Source organism: Schistocerca americana, chromosome 1, assembly GCF_021461395.2.
Source record: "Schistocerca americana isolate TAMUIC-IGC-003095 chromosome 1, iqSchAmer2.1, whole genome shotgun sequence".
Classification (NCBI taxonomy): Eukaryota; Metazoa; Arthropoda; class Insecta; order Orthoptera; family Acrididae; genus Schistocerca; species Schistocerca americana.
The window spans coordinates 183,309,597-183,336,665 of record NC_060119.1 but is presented as its reverse complement, the minus strand read 5'-3'; the positions used below and the strand labels follow the sequence as shown (position 1 = coordinate 183,336,665).

At 41.5% G+C, this 27,069-nt stretch overlaps 1 protein-coding gene across 1 annotated transcript in view; it reads left to right on the top strand.

The window, feature by feature from the left end:
* Positions 1-313: 313 nt before the first annotated feature.
* LOC124624822 (kinase suppressor of Ras 2) overlaps positions 314-27,069 on the top strand; it is a 173,689-nt gene continuing 146,933 nt past the window's right edge. The window contains exons 1-4 of the mRNA XM_047149163.1: positions 314-763; positions 923-1,060; positions 8,406-8,580; positions 9,177-9,440. Coding sequence (XP_047005119.1) covers positions 623-763; positions 923-1,060; positions 8,406-8,580; positions 9,177-9,440 — 718 coding nt within the window. The 5' untranslated portion in view covers positions 314-622. The remainder of the gene's footprint in view (positions 764-922; positions 1,061-8,405; positions 8,581-9,176; positions 9,441-27,069) is intronic.

Here is a 27,069-nt window from a genome sequence, read left to right as displayed (position 1 = left end):
CGCACGATGTGCGAATTACAGAACACCAAAATACGCATATATCTCTTTATGTTATTTAATAAGATGTTCCATGCAAATTGATAAATTATTGCAGCGCTGTACCGTTTTCTGACGTATGACTTTTAAAAGTACGTAATAAGGACAAAGGCATAGGTCTGATGGTATCAGTATAAGATATATTAAAGAAACGTTGCCGGTTTTAAATGTTCGCGGTGTTGTGGACAAAGATTTCCCATTAAGGTCGCAGAAGATACAAAGTTTCACGCAGTGCGGTGCGCAAAGTTTAGTAACACAATATGTACTGCATTAGTAGTACAATGGAAACATGCAGTACTAGAAGTAATCGATATTAAGCATGCGTCATTGAGGAGTGACATTTTGTGAGCTAAATTTGAAACTGAGAAAAATAGCAGACACGATTGTGAATTCGTATTTCTGAAGCGCCTCCACAAAATCTCGTAATAAACGAGACACAGTATATCTCAAAGATGGCTGCATGTCTTATCATGACTTGAATCTGGAAAATGTATTTACTTTTCAGTCATACACGTATCATGTTGAAAGTGGATGGGTGGTTGCTATCGCAAGATGAAATATTTTTGCGGCTAGTCTAACAAGTGCGATGGCGGACGAGGATGCCGAACGACATGCCTTAGATGTTTGCCAGTCAATGATTGACATTTCTGCTAATCGCTTAGAAGGATTGAGAACACAATGTGCAACGAGTGCAGAACTTACACAGCAAGAAATCAGAACGTTAGAGGTGAGCTTACTGTGATCTGTTGTTTTTTTGCTATGAAAATGCATGTCTGTCGCAAATAGGCTAGAAAATTACGTTCAAAGTTAGTAGGCTGTTGCTTTCCTTAATTTGTGTTTTCTCTGCATACACTCGCAAAAAAATTTCATTTTTTGTCATTCATAGGGAAAACTGATAAAGCTCTTTTCAAAACAACTTGTCACGAAAGCAAAACTTGGAGATTCACTCCCACCTGAGATAAGACATCTGCCATCTCTAAGACAGTGGTTATTGGTTGTAGGTCTCAGCCCTGAATCCATAAAGGTATGTTCACAAGCTCAATGGTATATTAAGTGTATGTTTATTTACTCAGTATTGTTTTGATTAATGATAAGTGTGTATATTTGTGTTCTCACAAAAAGTTTTGTGCCACCAACTCATATCTGTTTTCATGTTCCCATTTCTGCATTTCAGCATTACAACATAAGACTTTCAATGCATGCCAGCAACGTTATTCCTACACAATTAACACCATAAAATGTTTGATCTTACATAGGTTGCCAGCATTAGGACGTCTGTGCTAGTATTATATAAACTGCTCATGTAGGCATACCGTATATTTTTGTAACCAGCCTAGGGGCTTTATGGCTGGAAACTATTGGTTTTGATATGGGGAGGCAGATTTTTGTTTTAGCTGTCATCCATCTTAGTGAGTTGATACAGGATTAATTACTACTGTGTTGTTTTGGTTGTAGTGTAAATTTACATGGTATGTGCAGAAAGGTTTCTGTTGGTGTTATGTTACCACAAGTCATCTAAATATTGCTCAGACAGTCGATAGCAACATCACATTGACTGAATCATTCATTACTGCTTCATCAACTCTACTAAATTCTCAACTTTCAGTCTAGACGGGACTACACTACAGGTCAGTGTGTAACACACATCTAAGATTTGGTTGTTGTGTTTGCCATCTCGTGACCAGATTGGCAGTTTCCTGCCTGTCCTAGAACTTGATCTCTCATCACAACTTCTATTTGATAAAATAATGTAGATGCAAAATAAATGCTGGCAGTTTTTGTGCCCTGAATGTTTAGGCACATACAATATTGCACACCCTATCATCCTTGTGTTACGGAATGAATCTTCCATGTGGTATCAAAAGGTTCAGTTGACCCACCACATCTGGATAAAAGCTATCACGTAGTGGTTAATTGACAACCTTATTAATAATTACAAATTCACTGAAGTGACTTCATTATTCAAGTGTGCAATGAAATGCTGTGATACAGCAGATGAATAATGATTTGCTGGTTTGGTGTGAAATGCTATGATATGGCAGATGATGAATGATTTGCTGGTCGGAGGCTTATACTTTTAGATGTAACTTATATCCTCCTCAGTTACTTTTTGATGTCTGCCTGTCATATTCTGTAACTGAAGTTTTGGATCTATTTTTCATACTCGTGAGTATATAGAAAGAACTCTACGTGTTAAATGTCATGCATTTTCACAACATACTTCAGGATTAGAGTTTCGATGCCATAAATCGCAAAAAAATAATGGGTTAAGTAATGCCACTTTTTGTGGTTGAAAGGAAGTATTGGTGTAGAGAGGTAAACATATACCAAATTATTGATTTAACAGCTTGTGCTCTTTATAATACCGATAGAATCTGTATTGCTATATAATCAATGTTTGGGATGCAATTCTTTAAATTACAAGGAGGCAGAATGAATGGCCAGTGCTTACATTCATTAGGCTAATTCCAATTACTGCTAATTGTAACAATAAAAATAATGTTGGTTAGTTGGGAAGATTGAAGGGAGGGCCAGGTTACTCAGACCCAAGTTTGAGAGGGACCCACTTATGAAGACTGGAGGAGGAGAAAAGCTTGAAGGTGAAGATATTAGAGAGGAAAGCTGATGCAGTTAATGGGATACAGTAATTGTTTTGCTTTGGAAAGTAAAGCGACAGTACTGTTTTGTCCTCCCCCACCCCCCAGCCTCTTCTCCTCTCTATTATAGTTTAAAGATTTGTGGTTGTGTTCACATGTTCACATTTAATAAATTGGATAGATAGAATTTCTATGAAATGTACAAAGAGAAGAGGTGTAGTGGACTAAGGTGTAATAATGGCCTTCGTCCTCCTCTTTTCCTCCAATCCTCCCCCCCCCCCCCCCCAAATCTTGGTTGTGGTCTTTAGCGTAGTTCTAAGTTAGGTTGAAATGTGCCAGTTTTGTTGGTAGTTGGTAGTACTGGAGCCACTGAGTACACACAGTAGTTCAAATTCCTGCTTCACTTTCCAGGTTTAGCTTTCTGTTGTTTCCCTGTAATTAAGGCAAATGATGGGATGGGCCTTCTTAAATCGGAGTTTGTGTCCATCTTTAATGACCTTGTTGTCAAAGGAGTATTAAACCGCAGCCTTCATTTCTTTGTTCTTATGATTTAGGATGCATGATTTTCTTAGGAGTCTCATGTCTTGCAATGATTCAGGAAAATATATTATCATACCCTAAAACTCCTATTCTGCTTGACCGCTCTGCTCGCCAGTGTGCTGTTGACATGTTTAAGTGCAACTTTCGAATTTTCCTTGGGCACTGTTCACAGATTAACTCAGATCTCCTTGCTATCCCTTGAGTGCTAATCCAGAGTGTAGTTGAGCTACCTCTTAAATGCCTGTGTGCTGTTGATGAGTTTGTCTGCAGTGGATTCGCCAACCAGTTTCTCACTGCTGAGTTGAGTTGTGTTAAGGTACTTTGTCAGTTGTGATCTCATTTTGCTGTTTTTCACTTTCCTTTGTGTTCTGTTCATCATGAGTGGCATCACATTGTTTTTCTTATCAGCTATTTTATGGGTGGTTTGGTATCTACATACATATTTTGCAAGACACTGTATGGTGCGTGGTGGAGAGTACCCTGTACCATTTCATTTCCTTTCCAGTTCCACTTGCAAATAGAATGAGGGGAAAAAATACAGTCTGTGTGCCTCCATATGAGCCATAATTTTTCTTATTTTCGTGATCCTTATGCAAAATGCATGTTGGTGGCATTAAAATCATTCTGCAGTCATCTTCAAGTGCCGGATCTCTAAATTGCCTTCCCTCAAGGGATTTTCATTTGAGTTCCCAAAGGATCTCTGTAATACTCGCATGTTGTTCAGATTTACCATTAACAAATCTAGCAGCCTGCCTTGGAACTTTTTTGAAGGTTTCCTTCAATCCGACCTGTTGCAGATCCCAAACACTTGGGCAGTGCTCAAAATGGGTCGCACTTGGCTCCTATACATGATTTTCTTTACAGATGAACTACATTTTCCGAAAATCCTTCAAATAAACCAAAGTGGACCATACTCCTTTCCTACTACCATTCTCTAATACTCATTCCATCTCATATTTCTAAGCAACATTACACCTACAGATTTGATCTATGTGACAGTGTCATGAAGCACACTAATAATGCTGCAGTCGAAAATTATGGGAGTATTTTACCTAGTTAAGTACATTAACTTAAATTTCTCCTTATTTAGAGGTTAATGCCATTCATCACACCAACAGTAATTAATGGAAATACTCATGAACAGCAACAGTGAAGGTGACTTGTTTGATGTCAATGTAATAATGACTCCTCCACAGATTCTGAAAGCAACTGTCTTAAGCCACCTATTCCAGCATATGTAACCATACAGTCTTGTGTTTTAACAAGAGAAGAAATTGGTAGATCATCCAAATCTAAAGAATTCAGAAGTGATACTGAAACACCTAGAAAGAAAGCACGTTTAGTGTCAGATTTGATTGGAAAATGGGTTTTCTTTCACTTAAACACACAATTGATGATTTGTCTTCGGGACAAGTGTCAACTAGTGAATGTACGAAGCAGTCTGTCACTGTTCATGTTATTTTTGACAGAAAACACTGTGCTGACAAATACCGAATGGAGGTTTTGAAGTGCTGTGATGTGTATTATGTTAGTGCATTACATGAAAGTAAAAATACAACAAACACTATTTCAGAGAAACAAAAACAATAAATGGAAATCTATTGTCATCGAACTATTCAAAAGTGATATTAAAATGTTCATACAAAATGATTTCCAATGCTTTGAAGATCTGATTTTCAATTTCACGTACAGCATTTCCATAAACTGTTCAGGCCCCCTACACAGCTTGTCCTTTGTGGCTGTCTATGGATAAATTGGTGTACCCAAAAACACACAGGAAAAGATGAAAGGTTTGGATTATGTACACCTGATTTTAGAAATTACATTGCAGTTCTGAAATATTACTAACTGCATTACAGAGAGCTAATTCGTGCATTTCTGATTGACAAGAAGGTATTGGAAATTCAGGAAACATATTACCAAGTGAGGGCTGTTCTGTAGATCAGGGTTTCCCTAACTATGTTCCATGATACACTGATGGTCTGCGGGAAGTGAGTAAGTGCACTGTGAAAAATTATTAACAACATGGCATCTTTACTGACATTTTTAGTTATGATTCAAAATTGAAGTAATCATTGAATAAGAAAAAGTTTTTCTCATTTTTTAAAAATTTTATTAGCCTTCAAAACAAGGTGTTCCATCAAAATACCAGGAGTCTCAAAGTGCTCTCTGAGGAAAAAAAATGGGAACCCCTGCTTTAGATATACTGTATGTGGTGGCAGTCTGTCATGGACCTCCAGCGATTCAGCACTCAATTAGTTTAGTGAAAGATAAGTCTTGAAGCTACCAAAGGAGGCTCATGGTACAATAAAAGAGATTCAAAAGTTTATAATGTGGTTCACAATGAACACCAATACATGAAAATGTATACCATCAACAGATTTTGTTCACCACACGAAGTGACAAGATCTCTCTTGTCTGTGAAGGTACCATAATGAAAAACTGTATTATTGATGACGTCCAACCTTCACACGCAACAAAATAGTACAATCTACACAGCAACAGAAAATAGCTGTGAAGGAACACTGAAACACTGATTTGTATTGAAAGCAACACATGACTATTGGAAAGGGTTACCAAAAACGTGTGAGGAATTACTGAAGGAAAAGTAATCTTTAAATCCCTACGCATTTGTAACAGCTGTTAATTCGCAGGCAGCCCTAAGTCAGAAACTTAATTTTTTCACCTGTAATAATGTTTCAGGGGCGAATCTTTGAGCAGCAAGAGAGAACAATGCAAAAAACAATCTAGAAATATTCAGCACAGGGTGAGGTAGGCCGCTCAGGTAGCCCCAGCACAGTAGTAGTCAAGGTGTAGGCTACTTAGCACAGCTAGATGCATTAAGCGATAATCATACAGTGCACAGCTCAGCATGTATCAAGCCTGCCTGCAGCAGCCAAAAAGTTGAAGGTATCCAGAATGAGATTTTCACTCTGCAGCGGAGTGTGCGCTGATATGAAACTCCTGGCAGATTAAAACTGTGTGCCCGACCGAGACTCGAACTCGGGACCTTTGCCTTTCGCGGGAGAGCTTCTGTAAAGTATGGAAGGTAGGAGACGAGATACTGGCAGAAGTAAAGCTGTGAGTACCGGGCGTGAGTCGTGCTTCGGTAGCTCAGATGGTAGAGCACTTGCCCGCGAAAGGCAAAGGTCCCGAGTTCGAGTCTCGGTCGGGCACACAGTTTTAATCTGCCAGGAAGTTTCATATCAGCGCACACTCCGCTGCAGAGTGAAAATCTCATTCTGGAAACATCCCCCAGGCTGTGGCTAAGCCATGTCTCCGCTATATCCTTTCTTTCAGGAGTGTTAGTTCTGCAAGTTTCGCAGGAGAGCTTCTGTAAAGTTTGGAAGGTAGGAGATGAGATACTGGCAGAAGTAAAGCTGTGAGTACCGGGCGTGAGTCGTGCTTCGGTAGCTCAGATGGTAGAGCACTTGCCCGCGAAAGGCAAAGGTCCCGAGTTCGAGTCTCGGTCGGGCACACAGTTTTAATCTGCCAGGAAGTTTCAGTTGAAGGTATGTTTTCCAGTGGGAAAGGTGGCAACAGTTCTTGCTGTGCATACAAGCAGGATGTATCTTGAGGTTTGGATGTCTGGAACTTTGTCATTTGGTGTCACAAGAAAGATATCAAATGGGTAGATTTGAAATCTTTCTAACATAAAACTTAGTGGGAAAGTAGGTTAGGATTGCAAGTCAAGAGACACACAGTGAGACAAGATGGAATGAAACTTCAAAACAAAGTGTGAAACACAAAAGTTAAAAAAAAACAAAACTGAAAAATCGCATTAATACAAGAAACAGTTCACATGAAACATGAAAATAGATAGTGTAAAATTGTGGAAATGCACTGAATGAGGAATGGAATTAATGAAAGAAACAACAGAAGCCAAAAGTAAGTTTGAGAGGGAATGCAAGAGGAAGACAAAACAGACTATGGTTAACACTGGAAAAAGGTTAAGCTACATGTAAAGGGATAAAAGATTTCAGTAGTAAACAGGGAGGAGACAAAAACATAAGCAGTTAGCAACATGCGCAGGTCTAAGCTTATGTTGGGAATTGAAGCAGTGTCATTAGTATCTTAGTGATGATGCGAGCTACTTCATTTGTCGTATGACACGACGATATATTTCACTGTTGTTAAGCAGTGAACATCTCAGAAGAATTGCTTGTGTTTATTACACTAGTAACTGACAAATCCGGCATTCCTCAGGTACTCAATTTGCCAGTTTCCTATTAGAAACAAAAGCAAAACAAAAAAAACTGTTTTTGTAGTTTAATATCCCAGACTGTTTCTGTACACTGGGTGCAGCTGCTTTGCATGTCTACAATGTGATTTTATAAACATTTCATTGCCAATGCCTCTTCATAGCTCTATAGACGATTGTTTTCACCTACAACTGTTTGCACTTCACAGTTTGAATGGTGTCAAAAGGGCTACCAGGTGTCAAGAATTTCCTTAAGTTGACTTGACTACAGAAATGTCTCTCTAGTAAATAATAAACGTTTTAAAACTTATGCACAATGTAGTAGTTTTTCACCCATCTAATTGTTTATGATGTCGTGTCTCCTGAACTATGATAGATTGGTGGTTCTTACCCTAACAGTGATAGTTTCACGACAGTAAGGGATATATGTACAAGTTTGGTGAAATTTGGTCCAGGGGCTTAGGATGAGATGTGCAAAACAAACACACACACTCCATTTTTGTAATATGTATGGATTTGTAGAGTTGCTGTTTTTTAAAAGCAAATAAATATTACCCTGCAAGAGGATTGGTTCTCTATTTATTTTGGCACGGCTTATGACTTCGGAAAGCGCTGTTTGTGTGTTAAGTTTGTAGTGGTAATGCGAATGGAAGACAGCGAAATTGGTGAAGTGACTTTAGAGGGAAGTCGCAAGAGAAAAGGCAAAGTTTTTCCAGATACCCAGTGTGTGACCATTTGATGTGAGGTCATTACTGTTAAGTTCTAATTGTTACTTTGTTGTTTATTACCCTTGTCTTGACATAAGATTTATAGTACATCATTTCTTCATGTATGATATTATTTTGTAAGCCTATTTGCATAGGCTTTTGACATGTCAAGGTGCTAATGTAATGATACATAAAAGTATTTTCACAATACTAATGACATTAAGTAGAATTAGTTGGTTTTGGCAACACATTAAATGAAGTACTTCGGTTACATAAATTTTAAATTTATGCAGTGCTTTTATGATGATTGAATTGTCTTGGCAGGCTGTTTGCGAGAAAGTGATATCCTTAGAAGCATTAAGAGAGAGATCAGAAAGGGAGATAAGGATGTTGGTTCTTGACAGAAATGCGTGCAATTTGTCATATGAAGAGAGGACTGCAAGGGAGGAAGAAGTCAGAAGGCTCAATCGTGCTCTGCAGAACCTTAGAAAATACACTGGTATGTATAAATACCCATTATAACATGTACAGCACCTTACAAAGATACATTCTTCGCCTAAAAGGACAAGAACAGATTTTAAAGGACTTAGCTACTTTTTTTTTGCTCTCTCTCTCTCTCTCTCTCTCTCTCTCTCTCTCTCTCTCTCTCTGTCTCTGTCTCTGTCTGTTTGTGTGTGTGTGTAAAGTTGTTTACTCTCTTTTATACTAATTAGAGCCCATTTGATTCACATTTTAATGTCAGCTAGTTTCTTGCAAGTTGCATGTTCAACACTGTCATCATTTGATAAAAGCTTGCAATCTGATGAAGGCTTTGTGTCAAAACATGTAATGTAATTGCCTTTGAGTAAGTTAAAGGTGTGATCTATAAAGAAGCTGGAATTAAGAATACAAAAACAATAGCGGAATTGTCTAATTTTGTACCCATTATTGTTTAATGTCAATCATTGTACTAGTTCTCATATTGCTCTGTTCTGCTTGTACCTATCGTTTCTGTTCTTTGATCAGATTATTGCCTTTCTACTGACTAATTTTTACTTAGATTTTTTTGTATTATGAGAATTGTACCTATAAATATTTACATGTTTTTTAATGCAGAGGCGCTAATGTGTGGCAAAGGAGTGGTGGGAGAAGAGATGACCTTGTACTGGGATTCATGGGACAGACACCAGGTACTGAAAGGCAGCAGTAACGCATCACCAAGACCTCCCAGAACTAGAGCATCACGTTCTTCAGTTCCTTCTGAGGATTTTTTGCAACAGAGTGGGTCAGGTGGTAGCAGTACACTCACTGGTTCTGGATCTGTGTCATCGCTGCCTCGCTATACACCACCCAACACTCCGCCTGTAAGCAAGAGTCGCTGTGAGTAACAATAACATCTGTCGTTTAATCTTGGAATATATAGTTTTTGTATGTTTTAGATATTTAATTTTCAAAGTACTATAGACATTGGCTGTATAATGGCTCACCTGAAAAGAAAAATGATTACTTCTGGTAACACTTAAGCATAGTCAGTAGAACAAATAGTAAAATGACTTGCCTAACTCAGAGCTTCTGCCACAAGATATTGGTTGCTATGCACCATACACTAGAAAACACATTTACCAATCATAGCAAATGTACAGAATGAAATGTAAAATGTTTGCCTTTAATGAGCTTAACTTATTATGCATGCAGTTGTCAGCTAGCATTAATAGTTTCTGGACCAATTTTGATATTTTTTTTAGAATATTAGTACAGTTTTGATTCATATCTTGCAGGTTAAAAACTGGCATTTCATGTAATGAACACTCAGTGTAGGTAAGTTATCCTTTACAGGGACCGATGACCTCAGCAGTTTGGTCCTATAAGAACTTACCACAAAAAGTTATCACTTACATTGTGGATCTACATGCTATTATATTTTAAAAGTCAATCTTTGTGGGTCAAATATCCAAACATTCATAAAATATCACCTGATCAGCTACTGAAAAAGCTTTTTCATGCGACAACGCTTTAGACGTGGATAAGCATAGTGTGGACAATAAATAGTTTAGACAAGAAGAGAATGGAAACTTTCAAAATGTGGTGCTACAGAAGAATGCTGAAGATTAGATGGGTAGATCACATAACTAATGACGAGGTACTGAATAGAACTGAGGAGAAAAGAAATTTGTGGCACAACTTGACTAGAAGAAGGGATCGGCTGGTAGGATATATTCTGAGGCATCAAGGGATCATCAATTTAGTATTGGAGGGCAGCGTGGAGGGTAAAAGTAGTGGAGGGAGACCAAGAGATGAAGACACGAAATAGATTCAGAAGGATGTTGGTTGCTGTAGGTACTGGGAGGTGAAGCAGCTTGCACAGGATAGAGTGGCATGGAGAGCATCAAACCAGTCTGTGGACTGAAGACAACAACAACAACAACAACAACAACAGGCTCATTGCATATGCATTCTGATTTATACGTGAGCCATTTGTTTCTAGAATCAGAGCCAGGATCTGTAATAGATGTAAGTTATCAGAGTTTAATGTCAAATGAAGTTTCACGTAATGAGCACAAAAGATTGGAAAATTTGATAAATCCTCTTGCTTGAGGAACTGAATAAAATAAACATTCCTTTGCTGGGTTGTTTGTAAAAGCTCTTTGGCCTATTATTTTCTGAGTTTGATTCAACATTTGTGGGAATATTTTGAGTATATGACGTAGTTTGTCTGCTACTTCTAGAGAAATGTTTTTGCTTGGAGACTGGCCTTGGTTATTATCAACAAATCTTTTTTGATAATATACTCTGAAAGAAAAAAGTGTCTTAGCAACAGAATTGCTCTCATCATTTTAAAAATTTCCTTGTTTTTAGTATTTCTAAAGAAATGTTAAACCGTGTTTTCTCCGTAGCCAGATCTGTGTATCTATTTATTTTCTTGTTGTGTTCCAGTACACATCTGCCTTTTTTAAAAACTTTCTTTCCTCTCTAAATCTTCAATTTCTTTCAGTTGCTACATAGACGTATGGTGTAATTAATTATCTTTTTGAAATGTTGCTGGATTATGAGAATAGTGCAAACATTGTTCTGCAGCAACATTTTGATGAATTTCCTGCTCATCCCCTTTGCCTTGAGATGAGTTGGAAACTTATTGAAACGAGACTTCAAGATTGCAAAGTAACATGACTGTTAACCCAGGATAATTTCATTTGTGGGACTCTCTGAGAAACCCTACATTTTCATGCACTTCATTTCTGCTGTGAAGGCGATTGCCTTCTTTGTGTATCTGCTTTGTATTAATTTGTATATTATTTTCATCTTCATCACACTTACTTTGACTTATTACAGAGCCCACTATGTTGCATCCATCCTCCAGAGGTATTTAAATTCTCTCTCTCTCACTTTTAAACTGTTTACCAAATTCATTTAATTATTGTGCTGGTATTCTGAGAGAATCTCTGTTTTCTTTCTTTTTTTTCCTTCTGTCACCTCACCTCTCTCCCCAGTCATATGCTAAAATATCTTTTTAAGTTATTAAATTTAGCCCTTAATGTATGTTTTGAAATGTTGTATCCACCTTCAAACCTAGTCTATTGTGTGTGGTGCCCACAGGGCCCCAAACTATTGCAGCCCATTCTTCCTTCCCAGGTTGCATTACTTCCTCGTGCTTATTCTCTTCTGTCCCCTCCTTCCCCTCTCTCGGTGTTCTTACTTATGTCAACCTGGCTATCCATCCGACTTCTTGTATTCCTTCCAGTTTTCTTCCAGTTACCTTTCCTTTTTGGCATTTTTGGTCCCCCTTTGGGATTTGATCTCTGCTCCTAAATTTTCTTTCTGTGGCATGAGCCATTTGGGGAAGAACTCCCTAGCATCTACACAGGGATTCCTCTCCTCCCTCCTCCCTCTCTTCCTTCCCTGCTGCAGTGCCCCCCTCCTTGTGCTGCTAGGTCACCAGTATGTGCAGCCAGTCTTTGGGGCTGTTGTATACTCATATGGCTGAGCCCTGTGACAACGCAGGGATCACACTTACCTGAGCTATTGCCTCGCAGTGCATGCCTAGGAGTGGCTTGTCATTCTGGAGCATCGGAACTCCTGGCAAAGGCCACTATGCCCAGAAGCTCCTTGCTGTGGCTGGTTGGTGCTCACAAGGAGAGCCCTTGATGGGTGGTATCAGGGTGATGATTTGAGTATGTAATGCATTACGCTTCAAAAAAACTTGCTGTCTCTGTGGTTGTCAATGGATCATTTAATGTTGCTTATGGTCCTGTGGCCTACCCTTCCCTGGTTACAACCTGTGAGGAGGACCAGGCTCACTGGCTTAGAGTGAAGCACTTTCCCTGCTGCGTGTTTGCACTAGAACTGATGGGGACACTTTCACCACCATCGCCAGGCCATTATTTTTTGTGGAAAATATTGATAAGTTTGGCGAAGTGGAGTCTCTCAGTAAGATGCGGACAGGTTCGCTGTTGATCAAAACTACTTCTGCCTCTGAATCTGGAGCCCTTCATACTTGTGACTGTCTTAGTGCATCATGGTGTCTGTTACTGCTCATGAGTCTTTGAATATGATTCAGGGAGTCATTTTTCGTAGGAACCTCATCCGTCAAACTGATGAGGAACTCTGGGGCCAGTCTGGAAAGACGGGGTATTCATTTTGTTCGGCATGTTCAGAAAGGTTGTAAGGACAATTGTATTGATACCAGTCCCTTGATTCTGGCATTTGAGGGGGGTTACCTTCTTGGAGAAAGTTCAAGGTTATATGTTATTAGTGTGACGTGAAGCTTAACATCCCACCAGACATGGGGTGTTTTGCTGTTTGCATTTTGGGCAAATTTTCCTGCTGTACGGAGGGCCCTCTACATGGTGAATGTGGGCACCCACACCATGAGGCTCATCAGAAATATGATCTTCTTCACCCTTTGTCTATGATGTATGACTTTGCCTCTGTTATGTCCTTTATCACTATTCCCTCCTCCTTAACTCATCCCTGCCCTCTCTCTTCTCTCACTCCCTTGTGGTCCCCACACCCTCCCCTCCGGGTGCCACTCCCATTCTCCAACCGAAAAAGTGAAAAGTGTCCCCCTTCTTCAGCAGCACCCACTGGTGATGGGATTCCCTCCCAGAGACACCGCACCCCCCCCCCTACCCCTCCCACTCCCCTCTTCCTCCCGGCGTCTCCCAGAATGGAGGCGTGCTGCCACAACTCGGCCCCTGTGTGTGTGTGTGTGTGTGTGTGTGTGTGTGTGTGTGTGTGTGTGTGTTTGTGTTTGGGGGGGGGGGGGGTGCCCTGCACTCCTTGACCTGTGAAAGAGAAGAAGAACAAGAAGAAACATAAGTTCCAGGACAAAGCTCCTCCGGTGCCCCCAGAGGTGGCATCTCTCCTCTGCAACCTGAGCCTGACCTCTTATTTATGGGTGTCACTCTGTCCTCATTTATGGGGGATGTTGACTTGGCAGCACGATTGGCTCCAGCTTATTTGGATCCCCGCTTCATTCTTATTCAATAGAACTGTAAAGGATGCTTCTGTCACTTACCAGACCTGCAGTCCCTTATTTCCTTTTACTTGTCCAGCTTGTTGTTCTCCAAGAATCTCAACTTACTGATGGCCACTCTCTAACTCTTCGATGGTTCTGTGCTTTGTCTGAACCATGTGGGTCCTTTAGGGGCTTCCAGTGACGTTTGCATGCTGGTACTTATGGACATTGTTAGTACATGGAACCCCCTTCGTACCACATTGGAAGCAGTTGCCAACTAGGTCCACTTTAACTTTGCGGTCATGGTTTGCAGTCTCTACCTCCTTCCTTACAGGCTACCTACACCTGCTGCTCTGACTCCCTCTCAGCAACTCCCCCGTCCATTCCTCCTCCTTGGGTATTTTAATGCCTATCACCATTTATGGGGCAGTGCTTTTCTCATTGACACAATTTTTTGTGGACCACAACCTGTGCTTTCTTAAGGGGGTAGGACGTCAAACGGGCCAACTTCGAGAAGGAGAGCCGCCACAGGACATTTTAATTTGCGCTGTCTATACTTTTACAAATAAATTCATAAAACTTTGTCAGCATGACCAGGAAGGATTCAAGATTCACACTCATAGCAGTGGAAGTTCAAAAACATGAAAAAATAATATTTTTTAAATGTGAAATTTCATGATTTTTTTTTTCACTTACTGTTGGCTGCATTAGTTGCTATAGGTACACTTTTCTTCATAAGTAAGAGAGATTGTTCGATGAATTGTGCACAGCTTACAAACCATACTTACAGGTGTATGAAACTGTAGAATTTATTTAATCTATGGAAAAATGAATCGGCTGTTATGTTTTAAACTTCGTGTTTAGAGAAAACTCGAATTTTATAGTTAATTATCTCAATTTTTACCACAGTTTTTAACAGATTTGGGAAATTCTAGAGTTTCATACACCTGTAAGTATGATTTGCATGCTGTGCAAAATTCATCGAAGAATCTCTCTTACTTATGAAGAAAAGTGTACCCACAGCAAAGAAAGGCAGCCAATACCAAGTGGAAAAATGATGAAATTTCACATGTAAAAAGAATTTGTTTTGTTATGTTTTTGAACTTCCTCTGTTATGAGTGTGAATCCTGAATCCTTCCTGGTCATACTGACAAAGTTTTGTAAATTTATTTGTAAAAGTATAGACAGTGAAAATTAAAATGTTCTGTGGTGCCTCTCCTGCTCCAAGTCGGCTTGTTTCACGTCCTACCGTCCTTAATGATGGCTCTGCTACTCATTTTTGTGCTTCCTGTGGACTTTATCTGCCATTGATCTTTCACTCACTTCCCCTCCCCATCTTCCTTCACTACACTGGTCGCCACACAATGACTTCTGCGATAGTGACCACTTCCCATTAATTCTCTTGTTCATGATCTGTCCGAAAATATAATTTTGTGCCGTTGGCATTGCCATTCTCCTCTTGACAGTCCCTGTTCACCGGCAACCAGTTCCGTGGTGGAGCATGGGCATTGTGTCTGCCGTCTGTAATTGCCTTCACACCTTGCAACTACTGAAGCAGCACTCTTCCTCTGCTGACTTTAATACTTTCAAACGTCTTTGTGCCAAAACCCGTTACTTGATCAGAGAAAGTAGGTCTGTTGGGAACACTTTATCTCCTCTCCAGGTTCTTCTGTCCCTTCATCACAGGTGGGGGCTACACTGTGCACCCTCCAAGATTATCAGTGGCAGTGTTCTGTTTAAACATTAATGTGGCTGTGTATTATATTTCATGTTGTTGTTTGCTTACACTGAAGTGTAAGACTTAGATGCTGCACTTGCTTGTCATCCAGATATAGCAGTGACACTGTTAGTCATCTGTGACAGGTAGTTAGCATAAGATGCTCTCATGTATCAGAGGGGTTGGGAGGGGGTGTGGATTTTGATTTCAGGAAGATTCTGGTATGCACAATGTTGTTGGCTATAAAACTGCTTGGGACACTCAGACTTAGTATTCAGAGCTCCCCTACGTACTTCTGCGCATTCCTGTTACAGGAATGTATTTTTTATATACTTTAGTTTTCAATTTTTGTTCACCCTGATTATTCTGGATGTTAATATAAACAATGTATCAGCAATTTTTATAACACGTCATCTATAATAACTGTCATGGTTTGTTGTTATGACAAGATTTAACAATTGAACACTGCTGAGAGCTGTGTGTTCTAGTCTTAGGGGCCTTGTAAGTTTATATATTCAGTGTGATATGTACAGCCAGAATATGCACTACACGTCCAGCATGTTATTGATGTAAAGACTTCTGTAGGCCTGATACTGTTAGGTTTGCATTGGACTGCAGTACGTGCCATAATGAAGTAATCTGCTGCTTCGTTCTTATTTCTAGTGTGGTTTGTCAATTTCGGCACAAAGCAAATTAAATGTTTTTTAAAAATACCTTTCGGTCATCCTCTATTTTATTCTATGTTCGGTGTTTTTAAAGTTCTGATAAGTGACATTTACATGGTGGTATATGTTTATGCTTGGTTGTGCCATGTACCCATCACTACCAAATATCAGCAAGTTCCTTTATATTTTCCTAGCAATCAAAGGATGCTGTTTCAAAATTTTGTATTTCTTCTGTAAGCCAATCCGACGATGCCCAAATAATGATGAAGCATATCCTTGGCAAATAATAAAAAAAAAAAAAATTAAGACTGGAATGAAGGCAGCTTGTTTCTTTGTACCTTACTTTCATTTTGGATCTGGAAAGCCTTTGTTAGCATTGGTGCTGGTTTTGGAGGCCTCGACATTGCTTTCACGAACCATGTTCTCCCTCCTCCCCCCCTTTTTTGGGTGCTTTGTTTAGTCTTTTGTCCCATTTTGTTCCCCATTTTCTTGTGTCTTCTTCCTGTGATGTTGTCCCTCTTATGTTGTGATCGTGGTATGATGTGAGGACAGGGAAGGGTCGGTGGCAGTGCTAGTGCCCCGACATGTGTAGCATCTGTGGGAAGTTCCTGCTCTCACTGTCTCTCCCCCCCCCCCCCCCCCCCCCCCCACCCCCCCGTCCTGTTATTTACTCTTCCTGCTGCCTCGATGTTCCTTTTACCTCTGTTTGCTTGTTTTCACTTTACCTTGACTGAACCGTGCCATTTGTGTAGTTCCTCCCATGGTTTCGGCCACGTTACATCATGGAACTGATGACCTCTCTGTTTAGTCCTCTCTCCTAACCAACTAACCATCCATCCATCCATCCATCAAACCTGGTCTGTTAGAGCATAGACACAGGTACCCTCAAGTCCCTTTCCATTTATTCCTTTCTTTCATGTTCTCATTATTTTTTGTTAGGTGAACATCCATTGTCTGATGCGTGTCTAAATCCTTAGTGGCTCAAAAATTTCCCCAGTTTATTTCTGTTATTGTCTGATTTATGATTATTTTGTATTCTTATGTACTCCAAAGAATTTCTAAATTTTGAGAAGTGCACATTTCCCGATTCATGCAGTGTCTTCAAATTGACAACCACAACTATTGTGTTTCAGGTTTTTCTTACTCCCAGAACGTGCAAGGGGAGAGGGCGGGGGCACACTGCATGGGTCTTCCCGCTTTTCAATCTGTTCTTTACTGTTAAATAAATAACTTGCTAAGGCACATGTAGTAGTGAAAGCCCACAGTAGTTATTTAGGTCAGTTCTGTTTCCTGTCTTTTGGAGTGTGTTTATTGGCGTGCATTACTAGTTTCCGTGTCTTGCAGACTATCTGTCACATTGAGATCGTATCACATATCTTCTTTCGTCGCCTATAATTACTTCTCCAAAATTGAGTCTCTTTTCGTAATGATTCTTTGATTTCTTCCCAGCACTTTACCAATCTCTTTTGTGGGTTTTCTTGGTGACTGTTCTCACTTTTTATGAGAAGTTCGTCAATCTTTATTTCTTTTCAGATTTGTATTGGTGTGGTTGAGAACCAGTACTTTATTTGATATAACATTCATAGAACATTCATAAGAAGACACTGTTCTATTGGTAGTTCCTATTTATGTTGCAATGGAATGTAAGTAATATAACAAGTAAAGGTAACAATTCAGTGAGGTGCTTTTTAAGTAGATGTGATGCCCAGGTGGCATGACAATTGATGGAGCGGTAGATAAGTCCCTGAAGTCTGTCATGGAATCCTCAGGCATCTTGAACAGCACGTGTTGTGCCTTAGCTTGTTTGCCGGAACCGGTATCGGAGGTGTAGAAGGTTGGTTTAAACTGACTCTGATGGAAATCGTATTTGAGCTGCCATTGACGACAACCATAATGCCTTGTGTTTTGTACTAAGATGATCTGTTTACATATTCAAAGGTCAGCAAAATGAAACAGCAACGAGCATGATGATGCCCTCTGTATGACCAACTGAAGTTGACAAATGGTGCCTATAATTGTTGAATGATGCCCCTGTAAGGTCATGAGTCATATTGCTGCAGAACTCACTGTGTTGGTTAGTCATGAATCATTTGTATTGCTGTAGTATGTAAAAACCTTCCTGAATGCTAGGATGGATACCCAGTAGGCTAATTGGTGGAGTTTCTGTGAAAAGCAACTTTGTTGCACCTTATAGAGATTTTTCGTTGGCAGTATAAATGCTCATCTAAGCCATTTGTTGCTGAATGATAAACTACAGTGTGGATACTCTTCACACCTAAAAAAGCAGCAAATGAATGAACAGATGTTACTCAAACTGCAAACTGCAGTGATTGATTGATTTTAACAGGAGAGCTAAAACAGCTTAGGTCTGACTCGCCAGTGCCTGTACTGAAACTAGGAACTAGGTTTATTGTACGGTATTGCTCCCTGTATATCTTGTGAAGCCAACCAGTGCCCTTAAATAGTGCAAGGAGTCCCTCTACCAGTTTTCTGTTACACAATTTCTTCAGGTCTAGTTCTCCTGAAGATTCTGTATCTTTGCTCTCCAGTGCCATGCATTCGAAGATTAGGTGTGATGCAGTTTATCCACCCTCATCACAGGTCCTACATTTAGGGTCTTCTTCCGTTATAGCCATTGTATGTAGATGTTTTTTGAAGTTCCCGTGGCCAGTCATCAGTCCAGTCATGATTTTGATGTCGTTACTGTTCAATCCCAGGATTACAGAGCTTCTTTTAAAACATGGCTTGGGCTTCATTACCTTACCGTGTTTTTGTTTATGGACCTTGGTCCAATATCCTGCAGGCTGTTTCCTAAGCAGTTCCGTAGTTCTAATTTGATCATGGCCTTGGTGATTGTCAGGACAGATTCCGGTCCAATAAATGGAGCTGTTGCCCCCATCCTGGCCAATCTATTGGTTTGTTCATTGCCACAGATCCCTGAGTGGCCAGGGACCCACACTAGGTTCACCCTATTGTTTCCCCCCTAGCTCCACCAGAGAGCCCTGTAGCAATCTGCAACAATCTTAGATCTTGTCGCAGGAGCTGCCAATGATTTCAAGGCTGCCTGGCTGTCTGAATAGATGTAGGTGCTACGGTCATTGCAGCACCTACGCATATTCTCCTCCACACATGCCCTGATTGCAGTAATTTAACCTTGGAATACAGAGGCCAGTTTCCCTAGAGAGATGATGCTCTCCAGTCTCGGCTGAACCCCGTACAACCCTGCCCCAACACCTTGGTCTGTTTTCGACCCATCGGTGAACCAAATGATGTCCACTGTACGGTGTCGAACTGTTTTCTCCCACTGCTCCCTACTTCTAGTTATTATGTTGTAAGGGTTGTCGAAGGAGTTGGGTGTTATTATATAGACGGCAGGCATTTCCCGAGCCATACCTATATTAAACTCACTCACTATGTTAGTGTGTGATTCTGGATATCTGAATGAGACCCAGTTTTGGCCAGTTTTAAGTCTGTGTGCCCCAGCTGCTGCCTCCATCTTAACCCAACAGTGAAGTGGAGGCATACCCAGCATGGCTTCCATTCCAGTGGTTGGTGTGCTGCTAATTCCGCCAGTTATGCCTAAGCAAGCCAATCTCTGCACCTTAGCAAGCTCTTTGGCAGCAGCCCACTGCTCTGCCTTCTTCCACAACACTACGGTCCCATAGGAAATCCTAGGTCTAACCGCTGTGGTGTATATCCAGTGCATACCCCTGGGGCTTAGGCCCCAGTTTTTGCCACAACCCCTCCTAGTACTCACTAAAGTACTTTTTATCTTGGAGCAGATACTCTTAATATGAGGGGCCCAAGTTAGCTTCTCATCCAAGGTTACCCCTAGATATTTCACTGTCCCCTTCACAGGTAGAGTTTCATGGAAGAGCTTTAGATTCCAACTTGCATGCTGGATATGTCTCTTCGTAAATGCCACTACAACAGTCTTCTTAGGATTAAAACCCTCCTTGTGCCATATTCCTGACTGTCAGTAAATTTGCCAAGTATTACTATGACAAGGTTATCTGCGTATCCTTGGCAGAATCATAGCCTGGAATTTAGTTCCTCAATGAGTTCGTTCACCACTAGATTCCACAATAGAGGAGACAAAACTCCTTCTTGTGGGCAGCCTCTAGAGGTCTGAATTACCATCATTCCATTCATCATGGTAGCCTCTACCTTCCTTCCACTAAGCATGGCCCTGGTCCAACTACATATTGAGGTCCCCAGGTCATGCACCTCTGCTGCCCTTACCATGGAGTCGAAGGTCATGTTATTGAAGGCCCCCTCGACATCCAGGAAGATTCACAGGGCTATTTCTTGGAAGTGAAGTGCTTTTTCCACCTCCCCAACGAGTTGGTGGAGAGCTGTCTCACAGAATTTACCTGGTTGGTTCAGGTGTAGAGGGACCCTACTTAGCCTCCTCTCCCCAACATATACATTAACCAGTTTTTCCAATGTTTTGAGAATGGAGGAGGACAGACTGATTGGTCTCATATCCTTGGCCTTGGTATGATCAATTCTCCCTGGCTTTGGGATGAAGACAACCTTCACTGCCCTGCAAGCATTGGGAATGATTCCTATTGCTAAGCTAACCTTGAATAGCCTGCATAGGACTCTTATAAGCTTTCCTTCTGCATGTTGCAGGAGAGCTGGAAAAGTTCCATCTGGGCCAGGTGACTTGAACTGTTGAAATGTTCCCACTGCCCACTAGATTTTGTTGAAGTTCACACACTCCTTGGCCGATTCCCAGTCCTCTCTTCACGTGCCTGAGAACCGTTGTCTCTCTGGGGTACATACTGGTCTGCGTTGTCCGGTTGTGAGTTTTGAGGAGCAATTCCAGCTCTTCTGTGCTGTCTTTGTATATTCCCCATCCTCCTTCCTCAGCTTGCCTCCTGGATTGGTTGGTACTCTAGTGAGAATCTTGTGAAGTCTGGTTTGTGCAGCTGTGCCCTCCACTTCCTCACATAATGCCTTCCAGGATGCCTCCTTTGCTTGTCTTATTGCAAGATTGTAATTGACAAGGGCCTCACGATATTTAACCCATTGCCCTTTACGTCTTGCAATATTAAACAGCCTCCGTACCTGTTTTCTTTGCGTTTCCAGTTTGTTTTCCACCAAGGAACACTCCTATTTGTGCACTTCCTGGTGATTGTGCGGTTGTCCTGATATGAGGTCACTGTGGCAGAGGTAACCACCTCTGCTACTTCCTCAAATCCTACTGGCTTCCTTATCGAGGTTTTAATTTCTGACAAGCCTAAGTCAAGGTCCCTCCTATATGTCTGAGTCTGTTTTCCTGGGATTCCTATAAGTCATGGTCTGATGAGGGTGGCTCCAACACAACATGCCATTGTTTGACATAGCTACCCATCCTCATGGAACCAAATGTTATGTCAATTACTTCTCCCCTTCTGCTATTCCTGAATGTAGGTTCATTGCCCCTATTCAGGACCTCTAAGTTGTTAGCTAAGAGAAATTCAAGAAGGTACTCACCTCTACTCTTGGTGTCCTTGCTGCCCAACAGTAGGTTGTGGGCAGTGGCGTCACATCCCACCAGCAGTTGATCATCTTGCCGATGGCAAGTCTCTACCAGTCTCCTCACCTCCAAGGGAGGGGGAGAACTGTCTGCGTAAGGAAGATATGCTGAGGCCAAAATAATTTCCCTTGTGATACCTTCCTTACATTGCTGCATTTTGATGGTCACTAAGTCCCTAGAGCAGAAATCCATCATTGGCATGAAAGAAATGCCATTTCTAACATAGATGCACGTTCTGGAATTTCTTAGATTCCTAGCATAGATCAGCTTATCTCCAGTGCCTCCAAGGCCCAGTACACCCCTTTGTATACCGTATTTACTCGAATCTAAGCCGCACTTTTTTTCCGGTTTTCGTAATCCAAAAAACCGCCTGCGGCTTAGAATCGAGTGCAAAGCAAGCGGAAGTTATGAAAAGTGTTGGTACGTGCTGCCACAACTAACTTCTGCCGTCGAATATATGTAGTGCTACGCAGGCATGCTTTGTAGGTACAAAGATAAATACTGGCGCCAAAACCTCTGCGTCAGTAAATAATTTTTTTTAAAAAAAGTGGAAGACGAGCTTTTTTTCTCCGCCGCGAGTTTCGACCTCTGCATTTTCATACATTATCCAATGAAGTAAATACAAATTCCGTATTGTTCATCTTCGAATGTAGCACAATTTCAGTGTACTACGAAAATTTGACTGGCAAGACTGTTTGGGATGTTTGTCAATATGGTCAACTCTACGTTCTGAATTTTTTCATATCTGTGAGAAGAGATGGTTGCTAATAGGAACCTGATAAAATTTGAATCACATACAGTATTCTCTTCACCATAAGAATAATACGAATATAAACATTTTGCCATGTATTCTTTCGTGTTTGCTTTTATCTCATTTAAATCCTGTCTGCCTAATAAACTACGAAACTAGAGTGAGACAGCAGCAAACTGGGAAGAATATACGCATCGTGTCATGTTTATATTCGTATTATTCTTATGCCTAATAGTGATACAGTCAGAAATGAAGCACGGCAAGTGACCAGATTTTTAAATCTAAGATGACTCTAATTTCTGTGCAGAATTTGATGTAATAAAGAAGTGGCCGCAAAGATTTTCAAACGGAGAAAAATTTTCGCCTAACTCTCGTTCAGAAGATGTTCTATCATACGCAGTCTATTACTTGATTCTTGTTGAACATTATCAAAGAAAGCAGCAGTGTAAGTAACAACAAATAGCAGTCTCTTGCCATTGTTTCGCTAATGAGACGATTCCTCCCTTTTTTTTTAATTGTACGCGGCGGTAGCGCGCACAAAAGCAAGCCATGCCGCGAGCTGCGACAGGCTGTAAACACGCACTATCAGAATGCGACAAACAATGCATGACACAGTGCAGTAATGCATTTTCAGCTTAAGAGTGACGCAAACACCTATAACAAAGAAAACGGCATTTATCAGATCAAAGCAAAATAAGCAATCGATTCAAACCAGACGAAGCACGTGAAAAAGGAAGGGTACCCATATAAATACGGATGGAGCGCCTGACGCATAGCAATGGCTACGTGGTAAAGCTTAACTGCTAAGCTTACGACTCGAACCAAACTACCGTAGCTATGTCGTCATTCATTTGACCTAAATTGTGTCTCATATTACAATGGACCAACTTTGTTTCGATTTGGAGGTGTGGCCTAAAACTTTTCTCTCCCCTTGAATTTAGAGTCTCAAATTTCAGGTGCGGCTTAGATTCGGGAAATTTTTTTTCCTTTATTTCGAGTCTCATTTTTCAGGTGTGGCTTAGATTCGAGTGCGGCTTAGATTCGAGTAAATACGGTAAATAGGGTTCTTGTATCAGGGCCACGTCCACTTCCTGTCTCCCGTGGCAGCGGCTCAGGGCAGCAGAGGCCCCTTTACTGTGCTGCAGATAATCTGCAGCACCTCCAGGCTCCATCTTACTGCCATCTTTGAGGTCTTGGAGAACCCTGATGGTGACCTGTGAGAACCCTAGAAACAGTTTCAGGTCCTGCTCCTGCATCGCCTTCAGGGACTTCTCACCAACCTCCACCACCAGGATTCGTCCTTCCGGAGCCACCTTCTGATTAATCTCTCTCCAGTCTTATGTCTGGACTTTCGGGATCTGGCCCCTATTTTCCCTAACAGAGTATTGGGAGAGACTTCCTTAAGGATCTTAGGTACCCATAATGATATCTTTGCGGTCTTAAGAAGCTCTGCTGCTGTCTTGACCAGCAGCTTCGCATTTTCCCACGGGGATATCATGGGCACCTTCTCCTTGAGCCATTCTACTGTGTGCACCCCTTCACAGACAAAAATGAGTGCACCACAATTTAGATAGACCCTTCTGAAGTTGGGACCTGCCCCCCCCCCCCCCCCCCCCCCCCCCAACCTTTTCAAAGAGGGTCATGTGTACTGGTTTCTCCTGCTGCGAGGTGATGGCCACCAGTGGATAACTTTCCTGGATAACTGCCATCCTAAAAACAGAGACTGCAGTACTATAGGTCTGTTTCCCTATATCTTGCCTCGGTTTTATCTGGACTCGCTTATCCAGGGACGGGGGAGTCTCTGATTCCTCCCTTACCCGCTTACTACCTGTCTTTGACGTTGTGGGGGTCTGCATGTCCCCTTCAACCTGAGACAGTTTTTTCCAGGGAGTCTTGGGTTCTAGTTCCTTTACTTCCCTCCATTTGTTTTTAGGAAATCATTCTTTCCCTTCCTTTTTCCTTTGTTCTCTGAGTAGCTTCCTCCGCTGGACCCCAGACAAGCCTTTGATCTTAATCTGGTCTAGCTTCTCGGTTACAGTTCCCACTTCTGACTCAGGTAGTGGAAATGCCTTCCATCGGTTCTGTCCGCAATGTTTGGGTATCTGAGCTCTCAATTTGCCCCTCAGTTTCTTTTTCTTTTTTTTTCTATAGTCATGTCCGTATTGGTCACACGAGATTTGGGGTTCTAGAAGGTCCACACCACGAATACCCTGCGTGGTGTAAAGCTAATTACTCAGGGAGGTCGCCCAGTATCCCTGAGGCTCCATTTGCGACACATCTTCCCATGTGCTATGCACCCCTCAGCACGGATGGTATCACACCTTGGGTTGTGTCAGGGAATAGGGTAGGACTGGGAGTGGATAGGGAAGATGGGACGTTGTGGGACACTCTTAGTCTGATCCATCGGCTGAGGCCTTTCCAGCAGTAGATCCTCTACCCTCGGCATAGCCTTCAGCTTCCCGTGAACACGCAAGCATCTCCACTCGCACATCAGTGCTTTGCCAAGGTGGTGTCCCCCAGAGAGGTGCAAACTGCATGCTCTGATTGATAGTGATACAGAGAACTACTCAAGAATAAGTGGTCCATCTGTGAAGAATGGTAGAGCTGCAGTGTCGACCAAGGACAAACTTCAGATTGACAGGTGAAGCAGTTGACGATTGTTTGATAGTAGATGGTGATAAAGGTCCAATAATGTCTGTGTGCACATATTAAAATAAGGGGTTATGCTGATTAGAAGTGACGCAGTGCAGTGACATGGTGTTTGATTTTATTACATTGAGAGGCCACACTCTCATGCACAAAGTGTGGGACAAATCATGTAGCAATGAAATTGCTTGTTAATGAAGGTTCAATCTCACAAATGGACATGCACTTCAAGTTTCTACATCAGAATATAGTTTTATGCCGAATGAGGTCACTGGATATGATGTGGCTGTGATTGAGATGGATGTGCCATGGAGTCTTGCACTTCCCAGTCTTGTTGCTGAAGCAAGGCAAGTGCTTTGTTGTCAAGTTCCATTGTAATTGTGCATGGAACAGCATGTGCCAGCACATTGCCTTTTATATAAGTGCTCAACTGTCGCAGTTGTTTTGGTGGTGCCTTATCTGACCTTCCTGACATTGAGGAAGGAAGAGGAAAGAAGATTGAGAGGCACTAGAGATGTGGATATGGAGAAGAATGGAAAAAGTGAAATTGGAAGATTGAGTAAGGAATGAAGAAGTGTCAAGAAGAGTTAGAGAAGAAAGAAACATGCTGAAAGTCATTAGAAGGAGAAAACGTAACTGGATTGGACATTGTTTTAGGAGGGACTGTTTATTGAAGGAAGGAATAGAAGGAATGGTGGAGGGAGAAAGGGGAAGAGGAAAAAGAAGACATCATATGCTGGACAGTATCAAAGGAGACAAATATTCAGAAATGAAAAAACTGGCTATGGACAGACAAAAGTGGTAGAGGCTTAACCCATGACAAGACCTGCCATAAGGCAGAATACCATACTACTATTATTTGACCTCTGACGAAAAGCCTAGATCAATAATTATTGATATGTTATCAGGGTAAGCTATCACCTTTCCAAAGATATCTCTGGTTCTTAGCATAGGGTTAGGCTCGTTTTCTCATTTGTCTCCGTGCGAACACTTCGGCTGAGATGAGCAATTTTGTGGAAGGAGGCCAGGTGAATAAAGCAGATTTGTTCTTCTGTGCAAACTGTTGGTGCACTATTACCAGTGCTTAGTGCTAATGAACTGAGAAGTCTCATACAACCTCAAACATGAATACCAAGAGCCAAACAGATATCCAGCAGCTTGTACATCTGCGCTGTGTCTTCATTCTTTTTGGATATTTATCTTCTCAAAAATATCTCTCTGGAAACATGAGTCAATGGTTTATTGTCAGGGAGACTCTTCTTGATGGCTGCACATTTATGGTATTCCACTCTTTCATAGTGAGCACGAGATCATTTATGGGGGTTTGGGAAATGCGGCAGTTTTCCACTGCAGAACATTTAAGAATGGGATTTTTGTGGAACATTCACTAGTTCATTTTCTTTTTCTGCTGTATTGTAGTTTGGCATTCCAGGTACCACAAAACTTTGTTAAGAAATGTCATACTGTTTCCATTGTCATTTACTTTCCTTATTTGTGAAGAGCAATGACATCATCATGACTAGCCCTTTGATGTCCCATAAATCTGTGGAGTGTAGAAGGCACTTGGTAGGGTGAGTGATGGATTGACGGGCCAGTGCACAGAGTGCTGCACTGGTGGTTTAGAGAAACATTTTATTCACTTTAAATACACATCACATTGTTAGCATTGTCGGCCAAACACACCTTACTCTAGCAAACCTGGCCAGCATCACCTCAAAGGCAGCTGGTTTCCACCCCAGTGAAGAGATGCATGCACAGGGCCCCTGCGATGCTGATATCAGGCCAAGCAGCAGCCAGCGGCCTGTGAGTAGCCTGTGGCCTTGATGTCACGGCATTCTCCTACTGTTGCTGTGATGGTGTTCCATTGTGGAATGCTGCACCCAGCGACTCTGACTCTTCATGTGTCCACTGCAGTGGTGGGCAGTACGTGATTGGCTCGACCGGGTCGCAAACTCGTGGCTGCAGCTGGCCGTGCTCAGTCGTCTCGGGGTCTAGCGTGGACCTGCTGCTCTGGTGGAGGTGCTGCTGGAGTCGTGATGAATCTACCTCAAAATTCACACCTATTTGTACAGCTCTGAGGTGCATTTGTTGCATTATTACCTGACTCCCAGTCACATAACTCACAACATGGGCATTGACTTGTCACGATGACACCATCTCGCCTACTCTGGCTTTTACTACTGTGTGGTGCAAATGTCAGCAAGCGTGGCTGGTCTGTCCTGCAAACATTTTGTGTATGTGTTATTCTAAC